Source organism: Paroedura picta, chromosome 2 (assembly GCF_049243985.1).
Source record: "Paroedura picta isolate Pp20150507F chromosome 2, Ppicta_v3.0, whole genome shotgun sequence".
Classification (NCBI taxonomy): Eukaryota; Metazoa; Chordata; class Lepidosauria; order Squamata; family Gekkonidae; genus Paroedura; species Paroedura picta.
The window spans coordinates 171,030,409-171,052,360 of record NC_135370.1 but is presented as its reverse complement, the minus strand read 5'-3'; the positions used below and the strand labels follow the sequence as shown (position 1 = coordinate 171,052,360).

The 21,952-nt window shown below is 47.7% G+C and overlaps 1 protein-coding gene across 1 annotated transcript in view; it reads right to left on the bottom strand.

The window, feature by feature from the left end:
- The window catches only part of LOC143828957 (uncharacterized), a 110,228-nt gene that overhangs the window by 5,468 nt on the left and 82,808 nt on the right, over positions 1–21,952 (bottom strand). Inside the window, exon 2 of the mRNA XM_077319109.1 lies at positions 13,585–13,698. Coding sequence (XP_077175224.1) covers positions 13,585–13,698 — 114 coding nt within the window. The remainder of the gene's footprint in view (positions 1–13,584; positions 13,699–21,952) is intronic.

Sequence of the window (21,952 nt, the reverse complement as noted above, 5' to 3'; positions counted from 1 at the left end):
GTTGTCCCCGAGAGTGCCCGCATCATGCCCGAGCTGTGCGGCCCAGCACCAGCGCCGTCGCCCTGGGAGAGGTCCCAATCCAGGCCCTCTCCCTGCTCGGAAAAAGTATGTCCCTCGCCCTGCATTTTGCAGGTGAAAGGAGTTGTGAGATTTGACTTGATGTCAGACGCACAGGAAACTCACAACAAAACTTATTCCAAAAGAAAATAGTTTTATTGATTAGCACTATACGCATTGGACTGAAAGTCAAATCTGACTCGAAGCCAGATTTGCCTCAGCTTATCAATACATTTCTCCCGCCCAAAACTTGACAGTTCCCAAGGAGGGGGGTTAGTGAGGAAAGACATATGTGAAACAAAAACAGGATTCCAAACTCCCATCCTTGAGAGAGGTGACAACAACCCTGTGAGCCCATAACAAGATAAGGTTAACATAACATCACTATTCTATTTTATTGCTTACAAACTACAAGGCCGGGGCTAGCAGGCGCCAGGCCCAATCAAGCAATATAACTGACATGGAGGAACTCAGGCTAATTTATGACAGAGATTCTACAATCCTGACAGGCGGGGTGGCATAATCCACTTGTCAACGTTATTTGGTGCCGAGGGCAGGCGGCTTTCCTTCCGAGCGCAGAGAAGCAAGGCCTTTTGCCAAAAATGGCATTTCCTTTCAGGAGAGAAACAAAAAGCAGTCAGGCATCCGGATAATGTCTGCTGAAATTTGACTGCGGAAGAACTTGGTGCTTTATTAATGCCCCGAAGTCTCTGTGGGTTGAATAAAAGCTGCTAGGTTCAATCCACAAGTGAGTGGATTCATCTGATATTGGGAATTCGTAACACTGGGGATCCTCTGGAATTGTAGCTCATCTCTAGATGACAGAGGTCAGTTTCCCTGGAGAAAATGGCTGCTTTGGAGGGGTGGGGGCTCCACTGAGGTCCCGCCCCACCCCAAATCCCGCCCACCCCTGGCTCCGCCCCCAAAGTCTCCAGGTATTTCCCAACTCCAAAATGGCAATCCTATACCCTACTGCAGGGGTAGTCAAACTGGGGCCCTCCAGATGTTCATGGACTACAATTCCCAGAAGCCCCTGCCAGCATTTGCTGGCAGGGGCTTCTGGGAATTGTGGTCCATGGACATCTGGAGGGCCACAGTTTGACTACCCCTGCCCTACTGCCTGGTCCATGTTTACTGGAGATGCTGGGGCTGTGTACTCAACCCCTGAACCACAGCTTTTCCCTAGGCAGGTCTACTACTAAGTAAGTCCCACATTATTTGGAGGTGCTTGCTCCCAGGGACGCCTCTTTAGGATTACCGATTTCTCTTATTTTGTACGTGTATCATTTTTAATTTTTTTATTTAGATCATCAATTAGCTGCCTGTCTGCCTTTCAGAACTCAAGGTAGCTGGCCATGTAAACCAAACATAAAAATACGTACAACATACCGAAGGCCACAGGGGTATTCAAACATCAGCCCTCCTGATGTCCATGGACTACAATTCCCAGAAGCCCCTACCAGCGAATGCTGGCAGGGGCTTCTGGGAATTGTAGTCCATGGACATCTGGAGGGACGCAGTTTGACTACCCCTGAATCACAATTCAAAACTAGGCAGAATAACTACACTCTTTGTATTACACTTTGCACATACAGTATTTACCCAAGCGCATGACTAGGTTTTTTCACTGCCCCCAATCCGGTGTCACAATCCATAGGGTTTTCAAGGCAAAAAATGTTCAAAGGTGATCAACCATTGCTTGGCTCTTTGTAGTGACCTTGGCCTTCTTTGGGGGGTCTCTTGTCCAAATTCTGCCCAGGGCCGACCCCACCAAAATCTAACTTACCTGGGCTATCTATGCCAAGGCATGCAGGAATTCCAAGGAGAGCATTATCCTGCATTTGCATACAAAGTTTAGTTATGTCTAATGATAATTATGTGGGGGTGTATAACATTATTAAAAAGTTGTCTTACATTCCGAGTTTTCTGCCTTTCAAGTAAATATGTCAAGCGGCGAGAGCCAGATTTGTGTCATGGTTAAGAGTTGCAGCCTCTAATCTGGAGAGCCAGTTTTGATTCCCCAGTTCTCCTCCACAAGCAGCCAGGTGGGGGACCTTGGGCCGGTCACAGTTCTCTCAGAATTCTCTCTGCCTCATCTCTACCTCACAGGGTGTCTATTATGGGGAGAGGAAGGGGAGACAGTTGTAAGCCGCTTTGAGACTCTTCTGGGTAGTAAAAAGCGAGGTTCAACACCTCTCCAGCTCTTCCTGTCTCCTCTTCTTCTCTAATCGTTTTTCTGTGGACTCCCACAATTACAAGGCAATCCGGAGACGTCTGTCGGCTGGTTTGTGTATTCTGTTAACGTGAGCTCGACCACAACATTGTGACAGGCACCGAGGAAAAGAAACGGACTGGTGGGTGAGAACAGTGAAAGCAAACCGAGCTTTGCTTGCTATTTGTTCTCCGTTTGCCTTTTAACCAAGTAGTTCTTGCCACTCGAGAGCAAAACAAGAAGCAAAGCTGTCTTTTTTCTTAAGGATTATCATCAGCATGAGGAATAATGAGATGCGAATGAAGTGTAATTTTTTTCTCTCTCTCCAGTGCAGGGGTAGTCAAACTGCGGCCCTCCAGATGTCCATGGACTACAATTCCCAGGAGCCCCCTGCCAGCGAATGCTCTCTCCATCTGCTGATGTAGGGGATGTAGCCCTGCTGCAGCCGAGCCATAGAGGCTTGCAAAGTGCTGCTTTTGCAACTACTTAAAGTTTTTGTACTTAAGGAGACTGAAGCAGATGAATATTGTATACATTTGTAAATAATCTTTCCAGTAAAAATTACTCCCTTTGAAACCTTAGTGCACTGTGAGTCTGGATCTGTGCCTCATTCTGTTCTAACTAAGAACTGCATACTATCAAAACGCTCTGTAACTTTGCAGTTCTGTTTCTCTGGAGGGACTCAGGAACAAGTTCAAAAGTCTCAGCACTATCTCACGAAATCTTCCACCTAGAATGGGTAAACTAAAGCCAAATACACTCCACCCACTAATGCGATATGGTAGAACACCAGGCAGGATTCAATAAATTTCTGTTCTGGCTGACAGCCAGGCCTTAACAAATAGCTGGTGAGCTCAGTTCAGCTCAGCTAAAGTCTACACACCTATTTATTTAGCACAGATATTCACTTTTCCTCTAAGGAACTGCAGGTGGAACATGCAATTCTCCTTTCTCCTCCTAACAACCCTGCGAGGTAGGCTTAGCAGACAGAGCCCCATTGGCCTGAGGTCATTCAATGAAGTTCCAAAGTTGAGTGGGGAGTTGAAGCCTTGTCTACCTCAGTGGTACTCAAAATTGTTAAGCCTGAGGGTACTTTTGGGGCCACTTTTCTCTACCCAAAGGAGTCTCAAAGCAGCTTACAGTCACCTTCCCTTTCCTCTCCCCACAACAGACACCCTGTGAGGTGGGTGGGGCTGAGAGAGCCCTGAGATTACTGAAGAAGAAGAAGAAGAAGAGTTGGTTCTTATATGCCACTTTTCTCTACCTGAAGGAGTCTCAAAGTGGCTTCCATTTGCCTTCCTTTTCCTCTCCCACTACAGACACCTTGTGAGGGTGGTGAGGCTGAGAGATCCCTGAACGGCTTTATCAGTGCTGTGGTGAGGCCAAGGGGGGAGCTGGCAAACCTAGTTCTCCTTAGAGCCAGTTTGGTGTAATGGTTAGGAGTGCGGACTTCTAATCTGGCATGCCGGGTTCGATTCTGCGCTCCCCCACATGCAGCCAGCTGGGTAACCTTGGGCTCCCCACAGCACTGATAAAACTGTTCTGACCGAGCAGTGATATCAGGGCTCTCTCAGCCTCACCCACCCCACAGGGTGTCTGTTGTGGGGAGAGGAATGGGAAGGCGACTGTAAACCGCTTTGAGCCTCCTTCAGGTAGGGAAAAGCAGCATATAAGAACCAACTCTTCTTCTTCTTCTTCTTCTTCTTCTTCTTCTTCTTCTTCTTCTTCTTCTTCTTCTTCTTCTTCTTCTTCTTCTTCTTCTTCTTCTTCTTCTTCTTCTTCTTCTTCTTCTTCTTCTTCTTCTTCTTCTTCTTCTTCTTCTTCTCTTACGTTCTAAAGGGATCTAGCTCCTAAAGGCCTCCAGCATCACACCTTGCATGATGGCAGTTGTAAATAAGGCTTGACAGTCCCCATCCCAGAAAGCTGTTCTTTTCAGAGAGGCGGATAGTCTCTGCTGCACACGATCTGGCGGCAACCTTTTCTTTGTTTACAACCAAACATGACGTCTCTTCTTCTACAAGGGACGCATTCACCAGCGTCCTGCCCTTTTGTTCTCTCTCTGCTCGACAAGAGAAGGCCACTCTTTGTAAATCCCAAGGCTCAGTGCCTCCACGGAGCGGTCGGACACCAGCAAAGGCCTGCAGTTCTTACCGGGCCCTGCCACGACAGGAGAGCTTGCCCCCCACAAATATTCCTCATTTTCTCCTCCTACGTTAGCTCTCCCCCAGGAAAGCCACACTCCCTGATGCCAAGGCCTGCTCGACAATGGGGATTGTTGAGAGGGCGTAGACTCCAAACAGCACTTCCATTTTGTAAATGCTGGCAAACACCCCAGTGACAGCACGCTGTGCGGAGTGGGGGTGGGAAGGCCATTTGCTTCGACCGCAGATCCGAGAGATTCATAGAATCCTGGGTCATCTAGTCCAACCCCCTGCACTATGCAGGACACTCACAACCTTATCGCTCATCCCCTGTAACCTGCCACCCCCTTGAGCCTTCACAGAATCAGCCTCTCCGTCAGATGGCTCTCCAGCCTCTGTTTAAATATCTCCAAAGATGGAGAACCCACCACCTCCCGAGGAAGCCTGTTCCACTGAGGAACCGTTCTGTCAGGAAGTTCTTCCGGATGTTTAGACAGAATTTAGAATCATAGAGTTGGAAGGGACCTCCTGGGCCATCTAGTCCAACCCCCTGCACTATGCAGGACACTCACAACCTTATCGCTCATCCACTGTCACCTGCCACCCCCTTGAGCCTTCACAGAATCAGCCTCTCTGTCAGATGGCTCTCCAGCCTCTGTTTAAATATCTCCAAAGATGGAGAACCCACCACCTCCCGAGGAAGCCTGTTCCACTGAGGAACCGTTCTAACTGTCAGGAAGTTCTTCCGGATGTTTAGACAGAATTTAGAATCATAGAGTTGGAAGGGACCTCCTGGGCCATCTAGTCCAACCCCCTGCACTATGCAGGACACTCACAACCTTATCGCTCATCCACTGTCACCTGCCACCCCCTTGAGCCTTCACAGAATCAGCCTCTCTGTCCGATGGCTATCCAGCCTCTGTTTTAAAATCTCCAAAGATGGAGAACCCACCCCCTCCCAAGGAAGCCTGTTCCACTGAGAAACCGCTATAACTGTCAGAGGATGTTGAGATGGCATTTCTTTTGAATTAATTTCATCCCATTCGTTCTGGTCCATCCCTCCGGGGCAAGAGAGAACAACTCTGCTCCATCCTCTATACGGCACCATTTTAAATACTTAAAGAAAGGAGGAGAGGAGAGAACAAGCAGATGGTGAGGATGGGGAGAAGGTTCCAGAAAGCGGAAGCCGCTAGAGCCCCTGGAGACGATCAAATTGACAGGCCTCTGGATTGGCCTGCAGGGGCCAGTGGTATAAAATAAGGAGGAGGAAGAAGAGCTGGTTGCTATACCCTGCTAGTCATTACCCGAAGGAGTCTCAACGCAGCTTACGATCACCTTCCCTTCCTCTCCCCACAACAGACACTCTGTGAGGGAGGTGGGGCTGAGAGAGCTCTGAGAGAACTGCTTTAAGAAAACTGTGACTGGCGCAAGATCCCCCAGCTGGCTGCATGTGGAGGAGGGGGGAGTCAGACAGAGTTCTGTAGATCGGAGTCAACCCCTCTTCATAACGTGCATCCTGGATGGGAGATGCACTTCCCAGTAGCAAGGGGATGTGAACGAGGTGGACTGTAAGCTAAATTGGAGCAGACAGTGTGATGTGATTGTAAAGAAGGCAAATGCAGTCTTGGGCTGTATCAACAGAGGCATCACATCGATATTGCAAGATGTTGTAGATCTCACCTGGTGTCCTTTGTGCAGTTCTGGAAGCTTCACTTCATAAAGGATGTGGACAAAATGGAGAGGGTGCAGAGGAGAGTGGCGAGGATGAAAGGTTGCCACTTGGAGGATGACAGAGATGAGTTCCCTGGAGAAAATGGCTGCTCTGTGGGCAGACTCTGTGGCATTATACCCCACTGAGGTCCCTGTCCTTCCCAGGTGCCATCCCCAAATCTCTAGGGATTTCACAACTTGGATCAGATTCAGATTTGGGCTTGTAATGCAGCTCCAAGCCAGTTAGAAAGCCTGCACAGCTTTTAGAATTGTAATCTAATAGAACAATCCGCAGCAAATGAATACTTATAAATCAAATTTTTTAAAATAGAATCATACTAAAGACATACCAGGGTTAGCAGTGTGCTCAAGGCATGGCAGATTTCCAGTGACGTGCTTTCGGGGTAATTTAGCATGTTATGGCATCATATTTAGCTACTGGTTTGGCAACCTCAATGTTGGCCAAACATTTCAAAGGAGGCTCTTAATTTCCCCTTCCTTGGAGTCACGGAGGGTCCGGAGCAAGGAGGGGGATCTGGCAACTCTTACACCTCCACCCCTCACCCATGGCTAGGCGGGCAGGGGGGGACCTGGCCCCCCTCTATGGGGGTCACCATAAAGTCGGGTGCACTTTGAGAGCATTTTCCCTCACAAATATCTAAAAAGATAACAAACTGAACGAAGGCTGAGTGGGGAAATATTCTGCATGAGCTCCTGACCGGCCATCTTCCAAGCCTGGAGCCAAACTGCGTTTTCATCTGCTGTTCGAGGAAACCAGGCCGGCCTCTCAATGGCAGAGATAAGCCAGACAGATGTTGCAATCAGCGGACGAGAGGGGTTTAAAGCAGGGATTTAAAGGATGATCCCCATCCCAGTAAATCCTTTTTTTAAAAGTTTCCTGATTTCTGGATAGAAACCACTGGCTGAGTTGGTGCCATGAAGAACAGAGCTTTGTGGGACTGTGGGCAGAGTTCCCGGGGAGGGGGCTTTCCCCACTCACCCACCCACAGGAATTGCCACCTGCGTTGGCATGCTGCTCCTGCCCTCCCTCTCTCTAGGCCAGGGGGTTAAACTGTGGCTCTCCAGGGCAGAGTCTGCACTTACTTTGTTTATTCCATTGTCAATCCTGTTGAATTCAGATCGCTTTGAACTCGGGTCTTCCTCCCCCCCCTCCTCCCCATTGAAACAGGAAAGTCTTCTGCACATGGTTAGGGAGGCTCAGAAGGTGGGGGGGGGGCTCTTTCTTTCTTTTCTTGAAGCCTCTTTCTTTCTTTTCTTGCAGGGGGGGGGGAGAAGCCAAGCAGGGAGCCTCTTTCTTTTCTTGGAGGGGAGGGGGAGAGGATCGAAAAAGGCAGAGGAGGGAGGAAAAATCCAGGACCGACAGAAGTTGAGAGAAGTTAGGGGCTTCTCCTTTAAGGCTAGCGTGTCACATGACCAGGTGTAGCCTATCAGAGGTTCTCTACCACGGAGCTTTCTTTATTCAGGATTAACAGCAGTCTCAGATATAGCACAATAAAGGTAGGGTCACTCCGGATCAATCCTTCTTGCTGCAGAAGGAAAATTAAAATCGCCCAAAATCCAAATGGAAATCGCATTCTGTGTAGAGGGGCAGGGACTGAATCGATCTGGGGTTGGAATAAAAGCTCCGTGCAGTTTACACCCAGATCTCTATGGACTACATTTCCCACAAGCCCCTGCCAGCACATGGACTACAATTGTAGTCTATGGACATCTGGAGAGCAACAGTTCACAGAAAAGTCGCCAGATTGCCCTGGCCCCTGGAGGATGATGGGGATAGTCTGCTCTGCTGCGAAAGCTTGCTGGGTGATTTAGGACTAGTCACATGCTGCCTACCTTACAGGGCTGGTGTGAAGACGAAAGGGAGAAGAGGATCATGTCAGTCGCTTTGGGAGCCCCCTGGAGAGTTCTAGTTTGGTCCCCAGGCCCTGGAGCATCCTCGTCGCTCTCCTCTGCACCCTCTCCATTTTCTCCATGTCCTTTTTGAAGTGAGGCCTCCAGAACAGCATCCAGGTGGGGTCTTACCAATGCTATATACAGCAAGACAATGACTTCTTGCTATTTCAATGTGATGCCTCTGTTGATACAGCCCAAGTCTACATTCTCCTTCTTTGCTGCCGCATCCCTGGGCCAAAGAAGCTGCCCCACCGGAGGGTAGGCTGCCGCCATCCCTGGAGTAGCTTTTTTTTGATTTTGTATGGGTCTCACTTGTCACTGTGGAAAAGCATCTTTGTCTCCCCGCCGTGTTGCATTTGACCCTGCCGTGCAGCCGCTTGCTGCCCCCCCCCGCGCTTTCTTTGTACCGATGCATCCATCGCCTTGACAACTATTGTTACATTTTGTTCGGATCCTTTTAAAAAGCCAGGAGGGGGAAGACTGACAAGAACATGATGTCTGCTTCGGCTCGCGCTGAGAAGCACAGGGGAGTGACGGCGATGGGTACGGAGAAGCCAAAGGGAGTTGTGAGAGGCACGATGGAGTAGGAGAGAGAGTTGGACTCGAATCGGGGAGAGCTGGGTTCGAATCCTGTTCTGCTGCGGAAGCTTGCCGGGTGATTTAGGACTAGTCCCATGCTGCCTACCTCACAGGGCTGGTGTGAAGACGAAAGGGAGAAGAGGATCATGTCAATCGCTTTGGGAGCCCCCTGGAGAGAAAAGTGGGCTGAAATGAGATGATACATAAAGGACTCAGAGGCCATAGTGTGAGGAAAGAAAAAGAGCCTAAACATTTTTCAGAGTTGAACTTTATTTGAGATGAAACCAGCAATTTTACACGTGGGCTTGGATTAGGTAGGCAGTAATCTGGGTTTAGCTTCTGAGATCTGACAAAACTGGGTTAATTTGGGTTACCCAGGCCAGGACCACATTCAGGTTAAGTACATGGCAATAAACCCCCCCATTAAAACCCCATCCCAAGACACAACATCTTAACCGATGGCAAAAATCCCATGGTCCTTAACCAGCAGGAAGGCCCTTGCGAGGGCAGCATGGGGGAAGTAAGATGTTCAGGACCAGATGTTCAGGTCCCAATGCCAAGTAGGATCCATATCTCCTGCTGAGAGTCTAGAGAGCTCTGAGAGAACTGTGACAGCACCAAGGTCACCCAACAGGGCATTTTCCAGCTGGATTTGGCCACCCTGGAGGGACCTGGTAGGCCTAGAACAGGGGTAGTCAACCTGTGGTCCTCCAGATGTCCATGGACTACAATTCCCATGGGCCCCTGCCAGCAAACGCTGGCAGGGGCTCATGGGAATTGTAGTCCATGGACATCTGGAGGACCACAGGTTGACTACCCCTGGCCTAGAACTCTTGCATGCAACGCAGATGTTCCACCACTTGAGGCACAGCTCCTCTCTTATCACCAATATGTACTCTTCCTTGGCAGTGCATCCCATTGAACTTAATGGGTAGACATAGACCAGGTTGTGCAGAAGGCTGCTCTGCTCATCTTCAGGGGAAAAAAACCCCCAGCAGCAAACATGGGATATTTCCCCTTTCCTGACAGGGCACTTCATGGTGGAATGGGGTTTTCCCCATTGGGTCACGTGACCTTCCATCTCGGTACTTTCCAGGCAAGGATTTAGGACTTCATCTGTTCTGTAAAAGAATGATGTGTGTGTGTGTGTGTATTGTCTTATCTGTTATGCACGATGAAATGGAGACAAGACTTTTTAATACCCCGCTTTTCATGACCTGAAGGAGTCAGCTTACAAACACCCTTCCCTTCGTCTCCCCGACACAGGCACCCTGTGGGGCTGAGAGAGCTCTGAGAGAACTGCTTTGCAAGAACAGATTCAAGTTCCTGCTATGGCATGAATCCGAGGGGTCTGCTTTGACCCAGTCGGTCTCTTTCTCAGCCTGTCTTTCCTTGCAGGACTGCTGCGAAGGAAAAAAATAGAGGGGAGAGCCAGAACATTGTCAGAAGAGAGTGCCTTTACTCTGTAGCCCCCCCTTTTTTTTGGCTTGAATAGCAAGAAGGTGCTGGATAATTGGAGTGTTTTTCCACCTTTCATCATCAGTCTGCTGATTTCGTTTACCTCTCGGCTCCCAGAAGTTCTCTTTAAAGCAAGAGGCATCGAGTACTTTAAAAAACAAACCAAAAACAGCCACATAATTACTGAGAGATTCTGCCTGGGAAGAAGAAAAAAAAAAAACAGATTACATTTTGGTTAAAAGCAAAGAGGAACAGCTCGGCCCAGCCCAACGATCCAATTAAGCTCGTGCACTTAGATTGCGAGCGACTGAATCTCTCTGAAATCAACACGGCGAATCGGAGCAAATCCAAATATTTTAATCTCCCGGATCAGCCTGAAAGAAACAGGGGTGCAGCTGCAAAGGCGAAGAAGATGGCTGGCCATTGAGCTGAAATTTCCCCAGAATTTAGTAAGTATGCTTTTAAGCACCATCCTACAAAGACTAGGGAGTGCCAATTTAGCAGGCAACAGTTCTTGTGCCTTTAGGGAAGTTTTTTTGCAGCATGGAGATCAATATCATTTCCCAGATGAGGGATGATAGGTCCCCCCTGGCCATCTGTGGGGCATTGAAGAAGAAGAAGAAGAAGAAGAAGAAGAAGAAGAAGAAGAAGAAGAAGAAGAAGAAGAGTTGGTTCTTATATGCCGCTTTTCCCTACCCGAAGAAGGCTCAAAGCGGTTTACACTTGCCTTCCCATTCCTCTCCCCACAACAGACACCCTGTGAGGGAGGAGTGGCTGAGAGAGCCCCGATAATACTGAAGAAGAAGAGTTGGTTCTTATATGCCACTTTTCCCTATCCGAAGGAGTCTCAAAGTGGCTTACAGTCACCTTCCCTTTCCTCTCCCCACAACAGAAACCCTGATGAGGTGGGTGAGGCTAAGAGAGCCCTGATATTACTGAAGAAGAAGAGTTGGTTCTTATATGTCCCTTTTCCCTATCCGAAGGAGGCTCAAAGCAGCTTACAGTTGCCTTCCCTTTCCTCTCCCCACAACAGACCCCCTGTGAGGTGGGTGAGGCTCAGAGAGCCCTGATATTCCTGCTCGGTCAGAACAGCTTTATCAGTGCCGTGGCGAGCCCAAGGTCACCCAGCTGGCTGCATGTGGGGGAGCGCAGAATTGAACCTGGCATGCCAGATTAGAAGTCCGCACTCCTAACCACTACACCAAACTGGGTAACCATTGGGGGTAATGGAGGTTTTTTGCAAGGCTGGGAAATTCCTGAAGATTTGGGGATGGAGCGTGGGTAGGACAGGGTCCATAGTGGGGCACAAGGGCACAGAATCTATCTCCAAAGCTGCTATTTCTTCTAGCATGGAGGATGAGCTGTAATTCTGGGGAGGGGAGGTCCCTAGGTCATACCTGGAGGTTGGTCTCCTTATCCCAGCCACATCCAGGACTTATGGACCTGCAACAGCAAAAAATAGACAATCACCATCTGGATCTTACAAATGGGCACCCATTTCTCCACAATCCCCCAGTTTACCCTGCAGCCTCCTTCCCTGCTGGAGTACCAGAATAATTTTTTCAATAACAACTTCTCCCATGCACAATTCCGGTTGCCAGCCTCCAGGTAGTTCCAGGAGACCTCCTGGAATTACAAGCGGTTGCCAGGTTACAGAGATCAGTTCCTCACTAGGGTGGGCAAGCTGTAGCTCTCCAGATGTCCATGGACTACAGTTCCCATGAGCCCCCCTGTTCACTGTAGTCCATGGACATCTGGAGAGCCACGGTTTGGCCACCCCTGCAAAAATGGCTGCATTAGGAGGTAAGACTCTCTGGCGTTAAACTCCACTGAGGTCCTGCCCACCCAGGTTCTACCCCCACCCCATATCTCCAGGACTTTAGCAGCCCTGAGATGGTAACTCTCCACAACTCAGGTCTGGAACCAAAGAAGAGAAATCACTGGAGGTGAGAATTTGCAGTGATGTAGTGGTTAAATAGCAGAGGACTCTCCATCTGGAGAGCTGGGTTTGATTCCCCACTTCTCCTCCACACACGCCAGCTGGATGGCCTTGGATCAGCTACAGTTAGAGCTGTTCTCACAGAGCAGATCTCACAGAGCTCTCTCAGTCAAACACCTTCCCTTTCCTCCGGGGAGAGGAATGGAAGGGTGTTTGTAAGCCACTTTGGGACTCCTTTGGGTAGTCTAAAGTGGGGTATAAAAAAGCGCTTTGTCTTCTCTTCTCTGCCACACCTCTACAAAGGGTTGCCAGGCTCTGGAGTTCTCCTGATCGCAGAGAAGGGCCTATTCTGCACACAATAGATAATGCACTTTCAATGAACTTTAGAAGTGGATTTTCCTGTTCCGCACAGGAAAATCCAACTGCCAAGACACATTGAAAGTGTGTTATCCTATGTGTGCAGAATGGGCCCTGGTCTCTGTCCTCTCCAGGCTCATCCCCAGATCCCTGAGAATTGCCCAGCCCTTATCCACCACAAATAGCTGGGAGAACCTGCCAATCATTGGCTTGGAGCATGAAGGGAAGGGAAGAGTTCATCCCTAGGAAAAACAAATATTTATCTGCGTGCTGCAAAAAACTTCCCTAAAGGCACAGGATCACTCCAGACCTATTTGTTCCTGGTCAGTTGGCAATCCTCAACCTTTGCAGGATTGTGCTTAGAATCCTAGAGCTGGAAGGGACCTCCAGGGTCATCTAGTCCAACCCCCTGCACAATGCAGGAAGTTCACAACTACCTGCCCACCCACGGTGACCCCAATTTCGTGCCCAAATGATTCCCCTCCACCCAAAATCTCCAGTCTGCAGTAAAAAAGTCAGACTTGAATCCAGGGCCTAGTCTGCACACAAAGAATAATACACTTTCAATGCAGTTTAGAAGTAGATTTTCCTGTTCTTCACAGGAAAATCCAGCTGCCAAAGCACATTGAAAGTGCATTATCCTATGTGTGCAGACTAGGCCTAGGAATATCTTTGAGACCAGCACGTTTGTTTAGGGTGGTGCAAGCTTAAGAGTCAAAAGCTCCCTTCGTTCGGTATCACCCGCACCATTTTATAAACCTCCTTCCTATCCCCTCTTGGTCATCTCTTTTTCTCAGTGGAAAAGTCCCAGCCACTTCAACCTGTCCTCAAAGGGAAGACGCCCCAATCCTCGAACCATCTCGGGCGTCCTTTTCATCTCCAGTTCAGAAGATCAGGCAGGGGGTGGTGCGAAGGACCCCGGATGACGCTCACCACGGCAGGCCAGATGTCTGACTCAGAACCGGGCAATTTGGAACCATCGTGTGGGCGCTCGGACCATGGCGGCCTTCCGGGGCCGCCGTACAGAGACCTCTGTGCAAAGCTGGCCTTTGCCGAAGATCAAGCGGCAGAACGTCCGTCGTGGCCTCCGGAGCGACCCCTGACTTTTAGCACAATTGGGATCGCAAGCCAAAGGGACCTTTGCGTTCAGTGAATGGACGTCTCCGCTCTTCCCCCAAAGCAAGGAGGAACGATGAGTCAGAGGTCCTGTGACTCACCATCGTCATGCTGGGGTTGTGCCATTGAGACATCATTGTTTGCGCTCTGGTTTCCACCGAGCGCACAATCCAGCCTCTTGTCTCCGGCTATCGGCTCCGTCCTGCCACGTGCAGCTGAAATGCAACAGCAAGATGGTACAAAACCTTTAAGGGCCTCCACAGTATAAAACAGCATACAAATTAGTTCTGTGATAACAATTACAGCAGACAAGGGAGCAGAGATGTCGATTGGGGGTCAGGCTCACTTGCCCATCTCTTTACTCTGATAGAAGACGAAGAAGAAGAGTTGGTTCTTATATGCCGCTTTCCTCTACCTGAAGGAGTCTCAAAGCGGCTTACAGACACCTTCCCTTTCCTCTCCCCACAACAGACACCCTGTGAGGGAGGAGTGGCTGAGAGAGCCCTGATATTACTGAAGAAGAAGAAGATTTGGTTCTTATATGCTATCCGAAGGAGTCTCAAAGCGGATTACAGTCACCTTCCTTTTCCTCTCCCCACAACAGAAACCCTATGAGGTGGGTGAGGCCGAGAGAGCCCTGATATTACTGAAAAAGAAGAGTTGGTTCTTATATGCTGCTTTTCTCTATCCGAAGGAGTCTCAAAGTGGCTTACAATCATCTTCCCTTTCCTCTCCCCACCACAGACACCCTGTGAGGTGGGTGAGGCTGAGAGAGTCCTGATATTACTGAAGAAGAAGAAGATTTGGTTCTTATATGCTACTTTTCTCTACCCGAAGGACTCTCAAAGCAGCTTACAGTCACCTTCTCTTTCCTCTCTCCACAACAGACACCCTGTGAGGGAGGTGAGGCTGAGAGAGCCCTGAGATCACTGCTCAGTGAGAACAGCTTTATCAGTGCCATGGCGAACCCAAGGTCACCCAGCTGGCTGCATGTGGGGGAGTGCAGATTCAAACCCATTTTGCCAGATTAGCACTCCTAACCACCACACCAAGCTGGCTCTCTCATAGATAAACATGGCTCTATCTCGGACTCCTGGCAGCTGAAATGCTTTATCCCTTTGCTGTGCCGTTGGAGCTCTTGTTGGGGGTCGCTGTGCCGTGCAGGCAGGCTGGGCAGCTGCCTCGGAGATCGGGTGGCCAACCTCCAGGTGGCAGCTGGAGGTCTCCTGGGATTAAAAGCGACGTCCGAGCGACAGAGGTCAGCTCCCCTGGAGGAAATGGCCACTTTGGAAGGCCTTCATGGCATGATCAAGACTTTATTTATTTATTTTATCCATCACGGACTTTTATACTGCTGCTCCCAGGCTCCGTCCCCAAATCTCCAGGAGTTTCCCAACCCGAACCTGGCACCCTAGCTCGCCCCCCGTATCCCCTTCCGGCCCCCAGGGGGGAACTGACACCCCTTCTCCACACGGACAAAGAGGAAGGGGGGGGAAACAAAGCCAGTCTAAATTGTCTCCTCCTCACGCATGACGAGAAACGCCACCCTCTTGGCCTGATTTTCCCACAGGAAAGGATCATGTCCTTTTCACTCCGCTCTAGTTTCCAGCGGCCCCGAAAGCTAAGAATAACCAGAGCTGAGGGACTTTGTCCACTTCTGAATTGTTTATTGCTTTTGGGGGATCTCAGCTCAGAGTGACTTTTCCAGGCCGTTCCCCCCATTCTTTTGTCGTGAGGGAAAATCTCGAGCAGGGTTTCTTCAGGGTGGAGGTCAAGCAGTGGAAACCTCTTTCTTTAGGATTATTCTGAAGGGGGTGGTGGGTGGGAATCACAGTGTAAACTCTTATTTTCCCCTCCATGTTTAATCTTTAACCTAGGCAAATGCTGCCCATTCTTTCCCGCAACGTGGGTGAAAACATATCATTACCTAAATATTTTACTGTAACTTGGTTACCTTTCTCTCTCTGCATGTTATTGCTCTGTTTTCTTTCTCTTTCCTCAGGCAGCGTGTCAGGTGTCTCCTGGGTTCGTTTGCATGTTCAAAATGTTTCTGTTTTTTTAAAAAATTAAGTTTTGTCTGGAGTTCTTCCGTTTCTAACATGTCTAATTGGTTTTAATTGCTTTATTTCTGCTCATATGGCTTTAGTGAGATTGCTTTTATGTCCAGCTCAAGTTTCTGGATTTGTCTAATTCCTTAATTTGTTCTGTGCTTTCTCTTCAGTTCTTTGCAGCCACTGCTATTAAGAATCATGGAATCATAGAGTTGGAAAGGGCCACACAGGCCATCTAGTCCAACCCCCTGCTCAACGCAGGATCAGCCCTAAGCATCCTAAAGCATCCTAAAGCATATTAAGAGCCCTCTTACAAAACCTTTGCTTGCTTCCCAGATCACAGCTGACGGTATTCCTTCTGCATTATTGATTTTTAATAATGCTTCCAAATCTTTAATTTTCGCATTTGTTTTTATTTCATCTTTTAATAGAAGGATGTCATTTCATGTCCATATTCCTTTGTTTTGTATTTCCACTGCCAGATTACCAATAGTGGGTTACTTCAGCTAAATTATTAAGCTTCGACATAGCCAATAGAACAATTCTTCCTATAGGAAGATGTGAAAATGGGAGAAAAGCTCAATGAATTTTCTTGCCTTTATGTCCACTGTGGGAAGTGCTGGACATGTAAAAAGAGAGTTGGTTTTCACATCCCTCTTTTCACTACCCAAAGGGGTCTCAAAATAGAATCGTCTTCCCTTCTTCTCCCCACAACCGACACCCTGGGAGGGAGGTGGAGCTGAGGGATCTCTGAAAGAACTGCTCTGCAAGTTTAACTGCAAGATGATCTGGGGCCAAGGGACCGAGCCCTATGAAGATAGGTTGAGGGACTTGGGAATGCTCAGCCTGGAGAAAAGGAGGTTGAGAGGGGACATGATAGCCCTCTTTAAGTATTTGAAAGGTTGTCACTTGGAGGAGGGCAGGATGCTGTTTCTGCTGGCTGCAGAGGAGAGGACACGCAGTAACGGGTTTAAACTTCAAGTACAACGATATAGGCTAGATATCAGGAAAAAAAAATTCACAGTCAGAGTAGTTCAGCAGTGGAATAGGCTGCCTAAGGAGGTGGTGAGCTCCCCCTCACTGGCAGTCTTCAAGCAAAGGTTGGATGCACACTTTTCTTGGATGCTTTAGGATGCTTTGGACTGATCCTGCGTTGAGCAGGGGGTTGGACTAGATGGCCTGTATGGCTCCTTCCATGATTCTATGATAACAGCTCTAACAAAAGTGTGACTGGCCCAAGGTCACCCAACAGGCTGCATGTGGAGGAGGGGGGATTCAAACTCGGCTTGCCAGATTAGAGGCTGCCGCACTTAACCACGACAGCAAGCTGGCTCATGTACCACTATTTCATGTGTCACAGTTTTCAGGAAGGAAGTCTGGAAAACAAGTGAGATGCTGCTAAGAGATGGCATTCTAGTTCTATTAAGAGAACGTAAGAGATGTTCTGGAACAGATGTGCTGGAACAGGCCAATGGCCCATCCAATCTGACAATCTGTGTCACACAGTGGCCAAAACCCAGTTGCCATCAGGAGGTCCACTGGTAGGCCCAGAATTCCAGATGCCCTCCCACTGTCATCCCTCCAAGGACCAGAAATATAGAGCATCACTGCCCCAGACATAGCGTATCATCTGTACCTTGTGGCTAATAGCCACAGACGTTCCTCTGCTCCATATGTTTATCCAGTCTCCTTTTGAACCTGCCTATGCTTGTGGCTGCAACCAATTTCTAAAGCTGTGAATTCCACATGTTAATTACTCTTTGCCAATTACTCTATTAGGGAGAGCAAAGCCCAATAAATCTCCAAGTTTTGATGGCTGATACCCAAGCGTTCTCTGGGAAATTCAAATATGAGAATATCAATCTACTAACCCATTTAGGGAACTTATCACTAATTCAGTGACTGGACCAGGTCCAGAGGGGAACCAGGAAATTACTTGCCTGTTAACTTAATGGTCTGTCCCAGATAATTTACTAGAAACGTTGATCAACGCGAGAATGTCACCATGGGTGGGAATATTTTTTCACATGAGGTTCAAAAGTGAAATTTAACATCCCTGCCAAATATCCCATATTCTAATCTGCAGATACTTAAATCCACAGATCAGGGCCACAGTGACATAAAACAGATCTGCAAACTTGGGAGAACCCCAGCTTTGCAGAACATCTGAAAAAAAATATATGTGAGGAGGGGTTATGTCAGCCCACCTCCTCTCCCTTCTGTTGGCAACAGAGGCCAGGAGCTGTGTCAGGCCCAGCAGCAGAGGTGGTGGCTAGGAGTGACTTGGAATTGGTGGCAATATCAGGGATCTGCTCCAGGCCCAGTGGCAACTGTTAAGGTTGGGAACTGTTCTGTCCAGGCCAACACATGGCTAACGGTTGTCTCCTCCAGACCTCAGTTAAGAGTTCTGTTTGCTCTGATGGACACAGCATTAAAGAAAGCTTCCTCCTTGCTCTCCTGAGGTTTTTTTTTTAATCACCTCTCTTTTCCCCACACAATGACGAGGTCAGGCCAGGTCAAAGAAGCTTTTCCTGGAGATCCTGGATTCCTTCCTGAAGTCTCATTAAAAAATGCAATCAAATCTCTGTTCCCTGCTTGATGGGTGAAGGGGGAGGGTGTGTGGCCATCCCATTGTCTAAAGATTTATTTGCATAAAAGCGGTCTGAGGTAAGTCTGCAAAGCAAATGGACTGACTTCCCAGCTTCATGCCTGTTCTCTGCCCAGAGAGGAAGGAAAGGACTTTGCCCGGAGAGGGGGAGAAAAAACATTTGAAAGACCGTTTATGCACTGGGAACTTCACAGCCCCAGCTCTTGTGCAGGAACACAAATTGGGGACGGATGAGGTACACCAGGCCAAATGCTCCCCCATGTGGGTGCAGGAAGAGGTGGGGTAACCTGCCACGACTGAAACTCCAGCCTGCAGCCCGGCATGAAACCTCCAGTGCGTAAATGGTCAAAGTCAGGGTTAAAGTTTTGCCAATTTCAAACCTCCAAAGGGGAAAAAAAATGCATTTTTTTTTACAGTTGGGAAAAACTTCTACAAACAACAACAGAGAAAGCTTCTCACAGTTGAAAAACAAAAAAACAAAAAAAACCAAATCTGTTCCCATAAATAGAATTTTGACAGCTACAAAAAAGGCTTGTTTTCCCTCAACTATTTTCTTTTCTAAGCTATTTAAATAAACAACATGTTTCCTCTGACCATGAACTTCTTCCAGTCCGCTTTAGTAAATATCCTTTGGCAAACGCAACACACTGGTGTTCAAATCCATGTCTGTGGTGTGTTTATTATGTGGGCCGTGCAACATTCCGACACAAGGTCCGTGACCCATGCGCAGCCTTCATAAAAGCAAGCTTACAGCTGTGGAAGGGCTTAGATTTGACGTCTTACCCAAATAAAGTGGAAACACGTACTTTAGAATGTGTTTGGGTGGGGAGAGAGCTATTTACTTTAGAGGTACGGCTAGCCTGCCGAGGTGATGTAAAGAGATGGGCGACATCAGCAAACAAAAGTCTGAAACTTGGGGTGTAACTAGAGGCAGAGTCACTACCAAACGGGGACACTGTCATTTTTTGTGTGAAAAGATTTATGTATTTGCAGTATGTATACTCCACCATTCTCACCAGTGGGGTCAAAGAATAGATAGAATCATAGAATCGTAGAATCATAGAATCCTAGAGTTGGAAGGGGCCATACAGGCCATCTAGTCCAACCCCCTGCTCTACACAGGATCAGCCCTAAGCATCCTAAAGATAGATAGGCCTTTACAAAATATAAGATACAAGTTTATAAACAATAAAAGGTCCCAGAATAGCTTTCATCATTCTCCTCTCCTCCATCATAATCCTCTCAACCCTGTGAGTCCAGGAGTGTGTGACTGTCCCAAAGTCACCCAGAAAATTTCCATGGGGTTTCGAACTCAGGCCTCCCATATCCTAGTTCAACACTCTAAAACCAAGAATCCTCAACTTTTTTGAGCGCATTTGGAATTCTGACTAGATTTGAAAAAATCTGCGCAGTCAATCAAATGTCCACTGGCCAATCAGAAGCTTTGATGGGCCAAAGCCCTACCTGGCCCCGCCCACTTCCACATTGTGGAGCCCTGCTGAGGTCATTGCAACACACTGGCTCTCTGTTAGAGTGCGTGACTCATCATAACTGGAGTTTGGGGGAGGCGGGGCCTATATCACTGAAGGGTGGAGAAGGGTTACCAACTTGAATGGTTTGCCTCTCTTTGTCTTTAACCAGGTGGATCTGGAGATCTGGGATTACAACTAGATACCACAGAGATTTGAGCCTCTTGTGGCACAGAGTGGTAAGGCAGCAGACATGCTGTGTGAAACTCTACCCATGAGATTGGGAGTTCAATCCCAGCAGCCGGCTCAAGGTTGGCTCAGCCTTCCATCCTTCCGAGGTCGGTAAAATGAGTACCCAGCTTGCTGGGGAGCAAACAGTAATGACTGGGGAAGGCACTGGCAAACTACCCCGTATTGAGTCTGACATGAAAACGCTAGAGGGCGTCACCCCAAGGGTCAAGCATGACCTGCTGCTTGCACAGGGGATATCTTTACCTTTACCTTTACCTTTACCTTTACCTTTACCTTTACCTTTACCTTTACCTTTACCTTTACCTTTACCTTTACCTTTACCTTTACCTTTACCACAGAGATTTGTTCCCTTGGAGAGAATGGCTACTTCGGGGGATGGACACCATGGCATTATACTCCACTGATGATTGTCTTCCCCCCAACCCTTCCCTCCCCAGGCTCGATCCCCAAATCCCCAGCTATTTTACCAACCGGAGTTGACATCCTGAATCATAGGGCTGCTTTCTTCATCCCATAAAAATGTTTGAGGAGGCTTTTATACATCACTCTACTTAAGGAGTCTCCAAGTGGCTTTCAATTGCCTTTTCTTCTGCTCTCCAGAACAGGCACCCTGTGAGGCAGGTGGGGCCGAGAGATCTGAGAGAACAGTGACAGGCCCAAGGTCACCCAGCAGACTTCCTGCAGAGAAGGAGTCAAGGTTCGAACCCAGATTAGAGTCCAGATGGTCTTTACCATTATTCCGCATTGGCTCTGCACCACGTTGCCTGCCATTCCCTTCTCATATTGGTTATTCCAGCACCCCACCTTCCCCTCCAAGACACTGTAAACATTTTCTTTGTTGAAATCCGTGTTTGTTTCTGTACTGGAGTTTTAAGGGGAGCTTTATTGGGGATTTTATTCAGACTCTTGCAACCCACTACAGGCCACTTGGGAGTAGTGGGTGATAAATTAAAGTAGTAGTAGTAGTAGTAGTAGTAGTGGTGGTGGTGGTGGTGGTGGTGGTGGTGGTGGTAATAATAACAACAACAACAACAACAACAATAATAATAATAATAATAATAATAATAATAATAATAATAATAATAATAATACTGAGCCACGTTTGGTTCTGAAACCTGAAGTTACTTTGGATTCTATGGAACAACCCGCAAATTTCTTTTAAAAAGAACCATTTTTTGTAATTCTCATGGCTACAGAGCAGTTTTTGAAAGCTCGAGAGTACTGTAGCAGCATGTTCCAGCACAGCGTCTTCTGTGTAGCTATTCAAAGCCCAGATGCTCTTCACCCAGCTTTCATGAAAGCAGCGGGTTGAGGATCACCATGCGAACGGCTTCAGGGGCTGAATAAGGAAGGCATCTGTCGAACAATGATGTATTTATCCGAGTGCCAAATATGTGCAGCATGCAGGCAGCATGGGATAGGATTGCACAAGAACCATGCACGAGGCATGGTGCGCATGTAGCGATTCATGCACAGTGTAGCGGGCCAATAGATCTAGGCATATGAAATAGTTTGAAACCCCCAAGGACAACGCTGCACTGCGCACACACACACAGCACTGAGGCCCTCTGTGGCGAAGTACAAATTTCCAACCACAAAGAGTCATCAGAACCTTCCGTGCAAGGGGAAAATATTTAAAGAAATAGAAGAAATAATAAATGACAAGACAGAACCATCGGCTTCATTAGCTCCTTAATTTATTTTTGAATAACAACATGTGTTGTAAACAAAAAAAAACTTTGGTTAATTTTATGGTTGTAGCCGCCAGAATAATTCATTGCTAACAATTGGAAAAATGCTGAAAATTTGGTGATAGGTAAGCTAAAGCAACTTATGATACTAGAAAAAATAACTTACAATATAAGAACAATTTAAGGAGTCTGTCAAAGGAATGGATTTGATTTAGTTTGGGAAAAATGTTACAGAATACAAAAAAAACTTTAAATAGCAATGTTTGGGAGTTAATTATGTAAATATGTTAGTTTGTGTATTTAGTTAATCATATTGTGTTTGTTTTGTGGTTGTTAATTGGCTTTTCTTTTTTCTTCTTTCTGCACAGTATCCTTGATGTCACCGCTATTTTTTACTT